Source organism: Sminthopsis crassicaudata, chromosome 6, assembly GCF_048593235.1.
Source record: "Sminthopsis crassicaudata isolate SCR6 chromosome 6, ASM4859323v1, whole genome shotgun sequence".
Taxonomy (NCBI): domain Eukaryota; kingdom Metazoa; phylum Chordata; class Mammalia; order Dasyuromorphia; family Dasyuridae; genus Sminthopsis; species Sminthopsis crassicaudata.
Window position 1 is genome coordinate 104,639,603 of NC_133622.1, and position 14,533 is coordinate 104,654,135.

The 14,533-nt window shown below is 35.5% G+C and overlaps 1 protein-coding gene across 1 annotated transcript in view; it reads left to right on the forward strand.

Moving 5' to 3' along the window:
* Positions 1-11,064, forward strand: part of STOX2 (storkhead box 2) — a 155,359-nt gene extending 144,295 nt beyond the window's left edge. Inside the window, 1 exon segment of the mRNA XM_074273778.1 lies at positions 4,426-11,064. Within this exon segment, the coding sequence (XP_074129879.1) occupies positions 4,426-4,618 (193 nt within the window). The 3' untranslated portion in view covers positions 4,619-11,064.
* Positions 11,065-14,533: the final 3,469 nt, after the last annotated feature.

Sequence of the window (14,533 nt, forward strand, 5' to 3'; positions counted from 1 at the left end):
AGTGTACCATCCAGCAAACAAAATAAGTAACCAAAGTGATGGAGATAATATAGTAAATTTTCAATTTTCTAACTTGTGCTTTAGTTTCATATAAAGAGTGTTCAATGGGAAAAAAAGTGGACAATTTGATGCCTTTCATTGGATTGTTTTCTCTCCTCTCCCCAGTAACCTCAATTATTTTATTGTTTTAGTGTTGAAGTCAATGAAAGTATCTACTCTTTTAAAAATAAATGTACTTGGGATAAAACAATAAAGGAAAGCCTATTCACAGGACAAAATGATTGTACTTAAAACATTAAACTTTATTTTAAAATATTAAAACTAACTACATTTGCCACTTTTGAATCCTCACGTTCTCTTTAGCAATATTTAAAGAAACACTTTTCCAGTGAAGCCTTAAACCAGTGTCCCATCATAATGTGAGTGGGACCCTGAATTCTTAAAGGTGAGGATATTGGAAGGCAGATTTTATTTGCGCCTTCCACAGGCCAGCTCTTTTACTGGTACCCATTTTTCATCTAATTCCCTTTTGTCTCTCCTAAACTCTCTTCAAATCAGTCTCCAACATTAACTGTGCTAAGGCACTTCTAGGCACTTAATCCTAGGTTTGTTTCATTCCTTCCTGTATAGGATTCATAGTACTGAAATAATCATTTTCTTTTAGTTTCTAGTCTTCTTTGCTTGGTTTTGTGAATAGAAGCAGAGCTTAAGATGGCTAGTGAATAACAAAAAAGTTCCCTTAGTAAAAGAATAAGACTTTTCTTCCTTTTCTTCTTTTTTTCCTATTATTACAGTGACCTTGCAGTTGATATAAAAATATCAGGAATTAACAGGGACTTTTGTTTGTCCCTGAGTTCCTGCTCAGGCAACACAAAGGAGCTTTCCCTTCTTCCATTTCCTCCTAATAGCAATAGTATACTTTTATTACACATTACCTCATTTTGTTCCCCAAAACACACACTCTGAGACAGGACAACTAAAAAAAAAAATCTACTTATGGAAATTGAAGTTAAACAGGAGGCTAAATTATTGCTTAATGTTACACAAGGAAGAGTAGTCAGGATTTAGACTTAAACCCCTATCTTCTAGTATTAAGCAACATGTTGCTTCTTTCCTTTTCCCTCCACCCATTCTGCTACCACCCTTTCATTCTTTGTGTTCCTTTTAGAGCAGGACTTCTTAACTTAGAGTCCATGAACTTGACTTCATTTTAGAAAATAGTTTGATTACTGTATTTAATTATAATTAGTTTCCTTAATAATGATTTATTTATATAGTGCTTCACCATAGAGTAATCACCGTAGAAAGTAGGCACTATAGTATTATCTCCTTTTACAGATGAGGAAATCAAGACAAAGGTTAAGTGACTTGCAGTCATTCAGGTAATCTTATGTGAGGCTGGAATTGAACTCCAGTCTTCTTGTCTATACGCATCATACACTCTCCACTGTGTAAGTTATAATAATAAGTTATCTTATACACTTTATTTTATACATTTAAAAATACCATTCTGAGATTCTGAGAGAGTCCTACAGATCATCAGAAATTGTTAAGAACTTTTGAGAAAAAAAGTTTTTTTCATAGAAAGCCTAATTAGTAAACACATTTTTTGTTAATAGTACAAGAGTGTTCTTTAATGACCAGCACACCAGATTGAGTTGTGACTTATAGCTAGTCCTGGTTTTGTCCATAATTATTACACCATACAACATGCCACTTCCTTCCCTGGGTCTCAAGTTTCTTTATCTCTAAATCAGAGAGTTAGTGGGACTAAATGATTTCTTTTAAGACTAAAATTTTCAGATTTTGGCAGTTCAAAAGTAGTTATAAATAAGGAACAAGAACTGCAAACAAAGGGTAGAGAAAGTATTTTGATATCTTAGATTTAACATTTATCAGGCAAGGAAATCTTGTGCTATCCACTGTACAAGAGAAAATGGCATGTCAGTTTATGGCAGGCATCAACTCATACCTGTTTGTGAGAACTGATTATTACATTTTCAGTGTTAGCATTTACATGTTAAAAATTGGCAAATACAACAGGTCAGGACTTAATAGTTTGCTGAGTGCCTAAATTTAAAGTGATCAAGAAAATGTTACTATTAGAGATGAAATTTAGAAGTGTGTTATGTGTACATTTTTATCTTTGAAGAGCTGATTGTTAAACATACCAGCATACCCCTATCTTTATACTTCCATGTAGTGGCTGATGTGTGACTACAAGGGGTTAGAGAGTAGCAAAGTAGACACTTACAGTCCATACGGCTTTGAATATGCTACTATTTTTTTCATTGGGGAAAGTGGAATCTCAAGCATTTTTGGAAGGAAGGAAATATCAAGTACATAATCTGGGGTTCACAAACCCCAGAGGGATCCATTCATTTTAGGAAATTCTCAAACTGAGATGACAAAAAATATTTTCAGCAGTTTTAAACAAAAATTTAGCATTTCCCTTTTATTCAACATTATTCTGAGAAGAAATCCATGCAGGATATGAGAGTCTTATCAAAGATTCTTTAGCCTATCTGCCACTCCACATAGACTAATATGATTTTAAGCCCTGACTTCAGATTTTTAGCAACAAAAATTAGTTTAGCCTCTTTATTAACTTTTGGAGGGATCTTGTACATTTAGGCCAAGTGCTGCTTGTTTCCCATGTGAACTGTGCTCAAGCTTCTTTAAACTGATGCTATCCTTTCATTCCTCACAGAAAGATTCCAGGAACATTGGATTGTAAAGAAACAGTATGAGAAGGAATCTTACCTGGGGAGTTCCAGACATCTGAGGATTCTTAGATAGATAATAGGCCAAGGTTACATAAAACTCTTGTGTGGTCAGGAGCCACAGGAGGCAAGGAACATTGTCAGCACAGGGTTTGAGCATCTCCTAGATGGAAGTGACATTTTAACCAGTCTATTTTATTAGATAAGTTTTATGTGCTATCTCATTTCAGGGTTGAAGGTGGAACTTGAAAGCTTTTTCAACATGTACATGATGAATCCATCCAATGGGTCCAAGAATATGTTGGCTTTTTCCTTGCTTTTCACTTTAGCAAATAGGAAATCCATCTGTATGATGGGGTGGAGACATTCTCTCAGCATACTAAAAAAACTTTTATAGCATTTCATGGCTGAAACACCATTAAGCAATCCTGCCCTCTCACTAAACCCAAATGGTTTTGTTTTTTGGTACATTCCCCACAAATCTTCACTAATTGTCTTAGCTCTTTTAGAGTTAGCAAAATAGTTTCAAATCATTTAAACTTGAGAAATTAACCAAGAAATTGGATAAAAAGCTGTTAAAGAATTTTTAGCACATAGAATCCTCCAAGGAAAAAGGAAGGAAAGAATAAATATATGCCCCATAACTGAATGGAAAAAGCAAATGTTATTTATTTGCGTTAGCAATATTTGAACTAATTTCAAGTTATGTTCTCCCCTAGAGTCTTGGCATGAGTTTGCAAGCTCTGCCATTTAGTCAGGTCCAACTAATGGAATGGCTTTGAATGCATACCAAGCAATGGGGATAGCATTTCTGCTTTCCAGGGCAGATCTCGTTCTTTGAGGGAAGGTCAGTTGTTAGAAAAGGGGCTGCCATGCAGAGTGTGGAATTTGGGATCACAGCAATAAAGTCTATCTCTTAGGTGTCTCATCTATGTCCATGGTGGGAATAGGTACACCGTTCATGTCATGGATTTTTTTTTTTTAAAGTGTTTTAATTTTATAAGGGCTAAATTCCCCCCCCCCCCGGGGTTAAGTGACTTGCCCAGGGTCACACAGCTAGGAAGTGTTAAGTGTCTGAGACCATATTTGAACTCAGGTCCTCCTGAATTCAGGGCTGGTGCTCAATCCATGGCGCCACCTAACTGCCCCTATAAGGGCTAAAATTTGACCTAAAGATCAGACTAAAAAATGTACTAGCTGGAGGACATCGAGGGTCTCAATTATTTGCTCTTCTGATGGGAAAAAAAGGGCATGATCAGTCCAGTTTGGCAAAGTTCAACAAATCCATCAGTAAATTCATTGCCTCAACCAATTTGGTGGTATTTAATTCTTTACTTGCCAGCTTGAAATGAAGGCATTATGCATGTATATTTATGTGTGTTTAAAAAAATCCATCTGAAGTCTGTCTAGCATGTGACATCTTGAAGTAGTTTCCTCAAGTTAAAAAAAAATCCAAATGTGTGTTCAGCCATATGAAATCCTTTACCCCATTTAACATGCTAGTATTATAACATGTTGACTCGTGAAAACTTCTGGAATCCATTTTGAAGAAGCATATGTGAGTAATCAAGTCGGGGTAGTTTATTGATCTGACATTACGAACCAACAGAGGAAGTCCATTAAATACATCATTCTCTCTTCCTCTGGCACTCGATATGTAATTATTTATGTGAAAACTTTCTTTTTTTTTTTATTTCTCCAGTACCCGTGAGAGCCTGGCTTCCAACACTTCCAGCATTGTTGAAAGTAACCGTCGTCAAAACCCAACCCTGAGCCCTGCGCACATAGGCGCTGCTCCAGCATTCAGCTTCCGCACAAGTACAGACCCCTCAGCAAATGAAGCCGAGAAGTTGCCGAAACCCAATTGCTTGCAAGCTTCTGTTACTAGTGTGTGATAGTCATTCTGCCTCCAATCTTCTGTCTCATCCTGTATTGCGAAGTTTACGACATTGGGACTGATGTTTACATCTTTGGGAAGACAAGCATCTCCACCACAGTTTTGGTGTTTACTTAAACTGTGCTGCTAAGTAGGCTAGGACAAAAAACAAAAAACAAAAAAACAAAAACAAAAAAAAAAATCTTAATTTCCAAGTATTGTTTTTCACGTTTATGGCTCTGTAGCAACAGACTAGCCCAGTAGGGGTAATGTGTATACTTTTGCTTAATTGATCATAACTGAGCACATAGGTGAGAGTCTAGCCACTGTAGGTGTTAGCTGCATTTTTTGGTGTCATGCGGTTGCTAATTCCATTTACAAATGCCACAGATGTGTGATAATGCTCCTAGTCCATGGTTGAACGGTGCCACAGAACTGATCCTTGACACTTATTTCCCCCAAGCTAAGCCACCGCAGAAAGCATAAAATAAAAGGCACAGGTCACCTTGAGGAACACAATGCCAAACACGACTAGAAAGGACCTCAGCCCTTCTCTATCTGTGAATTATTTCACACCCATCATTTTCACTGTGAGTTCTCATGACACACTTTTTGCAGGCGCCCTTGGAAGTGAGTCAGAAGGGATTGTGTTTGAATTAATGGGTGTGTTTTGTTTTTGGTGAATATCAGATGCTTGTCTTATTCTTAACCTTCCATAACTACAAACAAGAATATAGGCCTTTGAATTTGAAGTGGACAAAGAAAGGGGGAAATATCCAACTTGGCTTAGCAACAGCACTAAGTGATGGAAGAGGTAATGTGGATTTTTTTTTAAGTATTAAATCATGTATCTTAGGGAGGTCATTTTATTCTTGTGATACTTATGATGTTCCTAGTTTAATATAATAGAGGAAATAACTAATTTGTTTAAATGAAAAGCAATTTCTTTGTGATACAAATGAAGAGTATGGCCTGAGGAGTTTATTTCTTTCTAATGGAAGGACATAATTCTATTTTATGTAGTTTTAAATAGAATGCCTAAATTAGGCTGTGGAACATAATCTTTAGTGGTTATATGGAAGAGCAAATTTAGGGAGAGTTGGAATTCAGGCCTTTGATTCCTGGAAAAATGTTTGTGGACATACAAAAATACAATTTGAGTGGAAATAGAATTGTGCCCATATGATTAATAGCAGGAGGCCCTCATTCTACAAGTGTGGCATATACATAATTTGTACTCCCCTAAAATTTCCCAGGATAATTATGCATATATGAACTATGCCAGAGTAATGTTTACAGATACATTGTACCAACTTTCAGGAGTCACTCTTAGGTAGGCTTATAGATATCATTAGACCATATTGTTCCTACAAAAGATTTGTTAGTGTTTTGTTTTGGTTTTTAGTTTAAGGCATTAAAGATGCCATTCCACAGCTTAGAGATTATTACCAAGATACCAAATTTTCAGTCTCAAAACAAGTTGGTATTTGAAAGTTCCTAGATTTTTATTGGAACAGCAAATGAAATATATAGATGATAAAAATGCTTTGTTTAAAAAAAAAAAGACAATGTAAGATTGCAAGGCAGTGATATGTAACAGTAGGAAGATTCTTTTTGTGATGAGTTTGTTTTGGTCAGTCAGGTTTTATAAATGAATTTCACATTTAATTGTAAATGTAAATTGCAGTTTCATCTCAGATTTTTGTTAGCAGGTAGAACATTTTGTAAAACACTTCTGTCTTAATGTCATAATTTAAATCACCAGGAATCACAGAAATCTGTGCAGTCTTATATTTTATGGTTGTATGCAATTTGTAGATTCCCTTCCCCTCCCCAATACCCCCAAATTGCTTTAGAACTTGAAACACTTGGGGACTTTCTAATTCCTTTGCAAATATTTGAGAGGCACGTGGGTCAAATTTTCCTTATTTTTGGTATTGAAAATTCCTTTTTCTGTTTCAATTAGATATTCCCTTGCATTTCTGAGTAGACTCCTCAACCAGTGGGCCTTCACCCTCATGCCTTATTTCCTCTATGGCATGCCATGTCTGCTCAGAAATGCATCGTTTGCCTCATTGTTTAAATATGTGCAGAAGGAATGATAATGTATCTAATAGACTCCAGAGTCCATTTCTTTGGGGAGTTGTGTACCATACAGTTACTAAATTTTCCACATAAATTCATTTAAAAACCCCCACATACTTTCAAGTTTATATCATGCTATTGTGTTCATAAGAAAAAGAAACATTGGAAGGCTATGTTAACCTTTAGTTGGTCATTTGAAAATAGCCACTGTAAAAATCAGATAATATATGAACAAAAAAAAAAAAATCCCATAAGAGAAACTTTTTAAAATAAAATTTTTTCAATCATTAGACAAGAAATTAACAATCTAATGAAACCTATACACTCTCTGTCAGATAAGTGGTGTATATGATTTCAAAATATTCTCATAGACCAGCAGTCATTAGTATTGAAATTATGGACTTAAAAATGGAATGTAAACAGAAGTTTCACATAGAAACATTCTCATCTGTATTTAATTTTTACTCTTGGAAAAATGTATTTACAATGGGATCTTAAGGCTATTCTGTCTTGAGGTTCTTGGTTACCAAATGCTTGGGCCTCTCTCCAAGAGTTTCTGATACTATCATACTCCTTCCATGAGATTAGAGCTTTCTGTTATGGTTTCTTATCTGGTCTTCTCTTTTTGTATATTGACTGAAAGGTTTACAGAACTGAGTTAGATTGAATCTCTCTGTGTGTGTTCAACTTTTAAAAAAGGTCAACACATCTGTCAGTATTTTGCACATTTAATATGTATTATTATAATACAACATATTACTTTATGGTAATTTTTATTTTCACATATAACTACCTCCATGAATTCAATGAAATGGCAGCAGAGTGTGTTCAAGGGTATTATAAAAAGCAAGGTTAAAACTTTCTGAAGCATCGGGTCACCATATTTTCTCCTTGTGTTGACGCTTGTGTTAAAAGTCACCATTCTCCTCCAACCAAATTTCCATGATTCCTTTTTTATTATTGGATTTTTAGATTCAATCTTTACATTTCTCCTCAAGAAAGCTCACTTGGGTGTTTTTTTGTTGGTGGTGTTCATATCAAGAGAACATTTAAAATTCTTGTCTTTTCCCCATCCCTGCTAATTTTTTTTTTCTGTTAGTTGGTAAGTGTGATTTAGCAGGCTATTTGCACCTATTAGAATTTTAGGTTTTATAAGGCAAAGAATACACACCAGATATTTGAACTGCCAACTTTGAAGCACTTTGGGCCCCAATCTGCCTTCACTTGCATGTTAACATATCAAGTCAAATTTTCACTTTACTTGAGAGAGCTGCATTGTACATTCCATTCTCACTATGTCTCATTCTCTGTTTCTCTCTCCCTCATTTCCCCTACTTCCACTCTCCTTTTCTCAGTTATTCACTTTCTGTGCTAGACCATGCATAATATGCCATTTTCTATATTGTGCACATCTCAGGGTACCTTAATGAGTAGATTAAGAAGGGGGTGCCATCCAATCAAGACATACACAAAAGAATCAAAAGGGAGATAGCAGGCAGTGGAGGGAGAATAAATCATCCCTCTTACTGTTATTTGAAACTTTGAGATTTGGGGTTTTGTCCTAAAGTCTAGAAATCAAATGCTAAGCTGTACGTTAGGTGTTCCCCAAATCCTTCATTACAGCATTAATTCCCCCTCCCCCCTCAGACAGTACTGAGGGAGGGACTCTGCAAAAGGAAGCACGAACACCATCTCCTTTCAGTTTGGTGCAGCAAATGTAACAAAAAAAAATCTACCTGGGGAGTAAACCACTTCTTACCACAAAGTGTACTTGAAAATAAAGTTTTTAACTTAAATTATAAAATTATTGCTCATAATCATAACACTTTATGTATCTCACTAAGGCAGCATTTGGAGCCTACTAAAAATAATGATTGATAAAACATTTGCATACAGTTCACCTTGGATCTCAAAGTGCTTCCAAAGCATTCAGAGTCATTAATGCTAGACAAACAAAAAAAATTGTGGGTGCTCTTTATTATAATACCTTTTTTGAGAAAAGAATGATCAGGTAGTGAGACTTGAGATCACCCTCAGGGGCAACTATTGATTATTGATTATCTTTTCTGTTAGATGATAGATCATCATGAGAAAGCACTAAATGAATCACTCCCAATAAAAAAGTAATAATAATTGATAAATATAAATTGATTATTGTCAATGAAGAGAAAATAATTCTTTACAGCATTCATTTTTACTTGAAAATTTCAGGGCTTTTATAATTTGATATCAACCCTTCAGCTTATAGAATGTGAGGCAAAACTATATACAACTTAATTGACACTTCTTCCCAAATGTCCTACTTGAACCAATGGTAGTTTTAGATGTGCCCCCTCATCTATGATTTTTGTGTTAAAAATCTTCTGCATCTTCTATGCTACAATGACATTCTTCAGGATCATGACTGCTCTTGGCAGTAGAAGGTGCTGAATACATATTTTAATTAAAAACTTTATCAAGTACTTTTTACAGGGCTACTGGACACAAAGGAGAATTTGTACAAATCTGTTTTTGCCTACTATTTTGGAGGATCTGGATTACTGAAGGGAGCTAGTCTTGTTATCCTTGTCCTCTAAAACGGAGGGATGAAAACAGCCTTAACAGCGACAATGCTCCTCAACTCATTTGGCTAGTTGACAGAGCTGTCCAATGTACTATATCAGCCTTGGGAGCATCCAGAGCACCTCCAGTACCATCTTGCCTGCTTACAGAAGACAGCCTATATATTTACTCTTCTTTTGTCTGCAAAGTGGCTCTTCTCTGCAGCGGTTTAAGTGAAGCTAAAGTATATTGAAAAAACATACATGGTTTTGGGAGCAAACCTGGCTTTGGTTCAAATAATGTCTTGGGCTGAATAGAGATGACTATCAAATGTCTTTGCCAAGTGAATGAATAGTTTCAATTGGCTGAGACCTGACAGTTGACATCCCCTTCTTCCTTAAGAAACTTAACATTGTTAAGAATGCATTCAGTATTCTTATTTTTCTGAGAGATTTTTATTTAAGAGGTACTCCTTCAACTTTACACTTAAAAAAAAATCCATGGTTAAATTCTATTTTATAGTTGAATGAGCAACTGGAATTCTCCTAGGATGATCAGCAACATCCTGATAGGTTCCATAGATTTGCAAATAATCTTGGGTCTCTACAGTTTCTATATAGATTGCCATGAATCATTTAGAATTCTACTGGAATTCTAGAAGGCTGATGTGAATTAAAAATTGATTTTGATTTAAAAATTAAATGTTCTTCTAATAGTCATATTAGAACACCCACACATACATATATACACATACACACCCTGTTGCAGGGCTTTAATATTTTGGCTTCAAATATGAACATCTACTACCATACCAGCTGAAAGCAGGGGACGTTTTCCAAGTAGTGACTGGAGGAGGTGAGGAAACCATGGAATTCCAGACTAATTCTGCCCATGCTCTGCCTCCCCATTCCAAGGGCTGACCTCAGTGCCCCTGCTCCTTTATTGCTCCCACCAAAAAGAGGTACCAAATCTGGGATCTTGTGAAGATCTCACCTGATTTTACATCCATCCTTTGCAGTTAGATGAAAGAATCATTGAAGTGCACACTCGACAAATCCTCCCCTTCCTGTCACCCCTGTGTCCTATCCTCCCTTCCATCTCCACCTAGATGCTGATACATCGCCACATGTTTCCACATTGGAAGGGCAGACTAATGTGCAGTATTGTGCACACGTGCTGGGTTAGGGGATAGTGCCACCCTAAGGTCACCTCCATGTAAGTATGACAGCTATAAAGAAGGTCCTTAGAGTAGTTGGCATAACTATTACTTTAGAGATGAGACTTCAGTTTAAATACTAACTTTAAGGGATCATAATTCTGCAGGTATCTTTCCCTGAGTGACTGAATGTGACTGTTGCATTAGGTTAAATGAGTTAAGAAATGCAAGTGGGATTTACTGTATGTTAGAAGGGAGTTTTGCAGCCAAGACTGCCTTGAATAAATGTGTTTGCACTGAAAAAAATTTTTAAAAATTTACTTGGTCTCTGGTTGCTGTAAAGGTCATCCAAGATGGATGTTCTGTTTATATTGTATAGTATTTCATATGAAATAATTACAGCTCATGAAATGTCTTCCCTAATGTTACTGATTTATAACAGCACATTTGTAACATGGTTTTTATTGTGTCTGTGTACCATATTGTAAATGATGATTACTTGTCATGCTTAGTATAATAACTTAAAAGGAAAAAAAAGGACAGGGATTTTTGTAAGTCTATATTTGAAAGTCCCTCCACATGGTAATATTGTGTTCATGTTGTTTATGTAGTGTCGTGTGAAATATCCATTTTGGATTGTGTTACTTTTTAAGATATTAAATAACATTTGGTTATATGTCTAAGTGAATTTTTTTATTTGAGAGAAAATATTTTAGGTGATCCATTTATATGTTCCTTAAATTTTGGCAATAGATAACATATTGGTTGCATATTTCTTCTTAAAGAAGGGAGAGGGAGAGAATTTTGATATGAAGAATTTCTTCTAATGCACATCAAAAATAGAGAGGGAAGAGAGAGAGAAGAGTGAGCTGAATGCTAGAAAATAATGATTTTTCTAGAAATTCTTGAAAATAACAATTCTCTAGAATATTTCAATCAATTTGAATTTGAACATTAGTGAAGCTAATAAGTACCTAGAATTGAATTCTAGTTGGAGACATGACTATAAAGTAATATCTAATTTTTAAAAACCACAGCAGAAAATGTATCAAATGAGTGATACACCCTTTCAAAGGGGGAGGGACTCTGAAGTGTATCTTTGTATACATGCAGTTTTATATGAGATATATGTACACATATGCATTTATACACATGCACACATATATGCATAGTGGGTAGAGTGCTTTACTTGGAGACAATTTGAATTCTGCCTTGGATACATTCTAGCTATGTAACCCTGAGTACCTCACTTTTGACTTCTTTCCAACTCAGTTTCCTCATCTGTAAAATGGGAATAGTAATCGCGTCCATTTCACAGGTAGTTGTGAGAATTAAGTGAGATAACATTTTCAAGTTGGCAAAGTGCTTTATATATGTTATCTAAATCCCTATTATAGAAATTTATACACAAGTAGCCATGTATGCATATACTTATTAAAGGAATTCCATTGTCCCAAATATTTTATTAGATATGAAAATAGAGATTTGAACAATGGTAAAGGTTCATTTGGCAAAATGTTTTTGGAAGATGTTACAACTAATGATAAAAATTTTAAAGGAAAGGAGATATGACATGGGAGGTGCAATGGGGGCCATTCTGTGTATATTGGATGGCTTGAACAGACCCAAGAAGGAAGAGAAGAGTGTGAAAGATGGGACTGAGGGCCTTAAGAAAATATTTAAAGAAGGTGGTTCAGGTTCTCTGAATCAAATAGTACATGTGACTAGACAGACATGATGAAGCAGCTATTTTCTGAAGAGCTTTGAAAGTGATAATTATGGATGGGATGGGAAGTAGGAGCCCAGATGGCAGAGTGACACTAGCATTCTTGCCAAGCTCTCCCAACACACCCCTCTATAACAACTTAGGAAAATCCTACAAAACTAACTTCTGAGTAGAGAAGCCAACAAAAAATCTCAATGAGTTGTTTTCTAACCTAGAATGGGGGTGGCAAGGATTACCCCGGGCATAAGTGGCAGCACCAAGAGCAGATCAGCACCCAGGAATGATAAAGGAAAACTATATCTGGTCAGATAGAGGCCCCTAGGGACTGCTTTTCTAGCATTAGGAGCAGAAACTGCTACTATTGTCATCCAGAACAAAAGTGCAGTGGTGATTGTGAAGGAGCACAGGGACTCTACCTGTATAAAAAGAATCAGAAAACAGAGCAGAAGATTTTTAGGTCTCTCCCCAGGGCACACCATTTTGGAAGCACCAAAAACTTCAGCTTCCTGCTGAGTTGTGAAAATAGCAGGAGGACATATATGACTCTTCCACCCCATATACACCCCAGAAGTGATCACAGCCTAATTCTAACAAACTCTTCCAAAATCAAGAAATAGGCTAGAAAATGGACAAAACAAAATCTTGTCCATAAAAAGCTATGGGTGTGTGAGTAAACCTCAAGATATAAACTCAATGAAAATAACTTGAAAATATATGCAAGCCTCAAAGGAAAAAAAATGCATATTGGACATGAGTTCAATAAGAAATCCTAGAAGAGCTAAAGAAAAAAAGATTTGTGGAAATTAAAACAAAAATTGATTTAAACACATTTGATTTAAAAATCAAGAATGGTCAAAGAAAAAATGAAGAAATGAGGGCAATGCAAAAAGTATAAAAAGAAAATTAACTTAGTAAAAGAGGCACAAAAAATATACTGAAGAAAATAACTTTTAAAAAATCTGAATTGGCCAAATGGTATAAAATTAAAGAAAATAACTCCTTAAAAATTAGAAATGGACAAACGGAAGTTAATGACGTGAGATATTAGGAAACAAATTCAAAAGAAAAAGAAAAAATATGCAATATCATAGGATTTCAAAACCAACCTGGAACATACATCAAGAAAAGATAATTAAGAATTATTGGTATATCTAAAACCATGAACAAAAAAAAGCCTTGACATAATTTTTAAAATATCAAGGAAAACAATTCTGATATCTTAGAAATAGAGGGCAAAGAATAAATTGAAAGACTTTGTCGGTAACTTTCTGAAAGAGATACCCCAATGGAAACCCCAGGCATATATTTCATAGCCAAAATTCAGAGCTCCAAGGTCAAGGCAAAAATACTGAAAGCAGCCAGAAACAATTCTAACATGGAACCACAGTCAGCCATACACAGATTTAGCATCATTCAAAAGGAGTGGAAGCCTTGGAACATAATTTAGAAGGCAAAGAAAGTATGATCATCAGAATAGCTCACTATGAAAAACTGAATGTGATTATGCTGAAGGTGATGGGATTGGCCTTTAATAAAATAGAGGAATTCCAAGTATTCTTTCTTTAAAAAGCAGAGCTAAATAGATAACTTGACAAACATGGTAGAAACTTAAAAAGGTAAATATTAATGTGGAAACATAAGGGACTTAACAAGACTAAACTGTTTACATTCTTATAAGGGAAAATGATATCTAAAGACTTAAAACATTATTACTGTCAGGGAAATTAAAAGAAATCTAATTAGAAAGCAAAGATGTCAGTCATTTTGGAATATCTCAAAAGAGGAATAGAAAGATGAGAGACACTGGGAGAAGAGGAAAAGGAGAGAAAGAATGGGAAAAAATTCATAAAGAGGCAGACAGAATTTTTACAATGGGGAAAGTGAGGTATGTAAAGGGCTACAAATGAGCAGATGCAAGGTAACCTGGCACATGAGGCTAATTACCAATTGGACAATTCTCTATTAACATGTTTGGAGGATGACTCTACTTAACTATTCTGTGCTGGCTCAATCGGTGGGTGTGGACAAAGAAGGGGAAGTGATATCAGTGGGGGGAGTAGGAGGAGAGGAGGGTCATTCTTTGGTGGTAGAGAGAGGAAGGAAGTGTGGAGATTCCTATATCTAATCCCCTGAAAGCAACCCCAAAAGACCAAGAATAAAGACTTTTGCTTATCCTGACTCCGGCTGATTCTAAGATATCCAGGGTCTCAACAGAGGCAGGTTAAATGAACAATGTTTGACTCATCTGAAAGATGAAGTATACACACACAATTGAATATAGAAATTCACTTTACCCAATAGGAAAGTAGAATGGGGAGGGGCTAAATGAAAGGAAGATAATAAAAAAGGAAAGTTGATTAATGGAAGCAATGATCAGAAGCAAAACAGCAAAGAGAGAAAGATAATTAGAAGAGAATGGGGTAAAT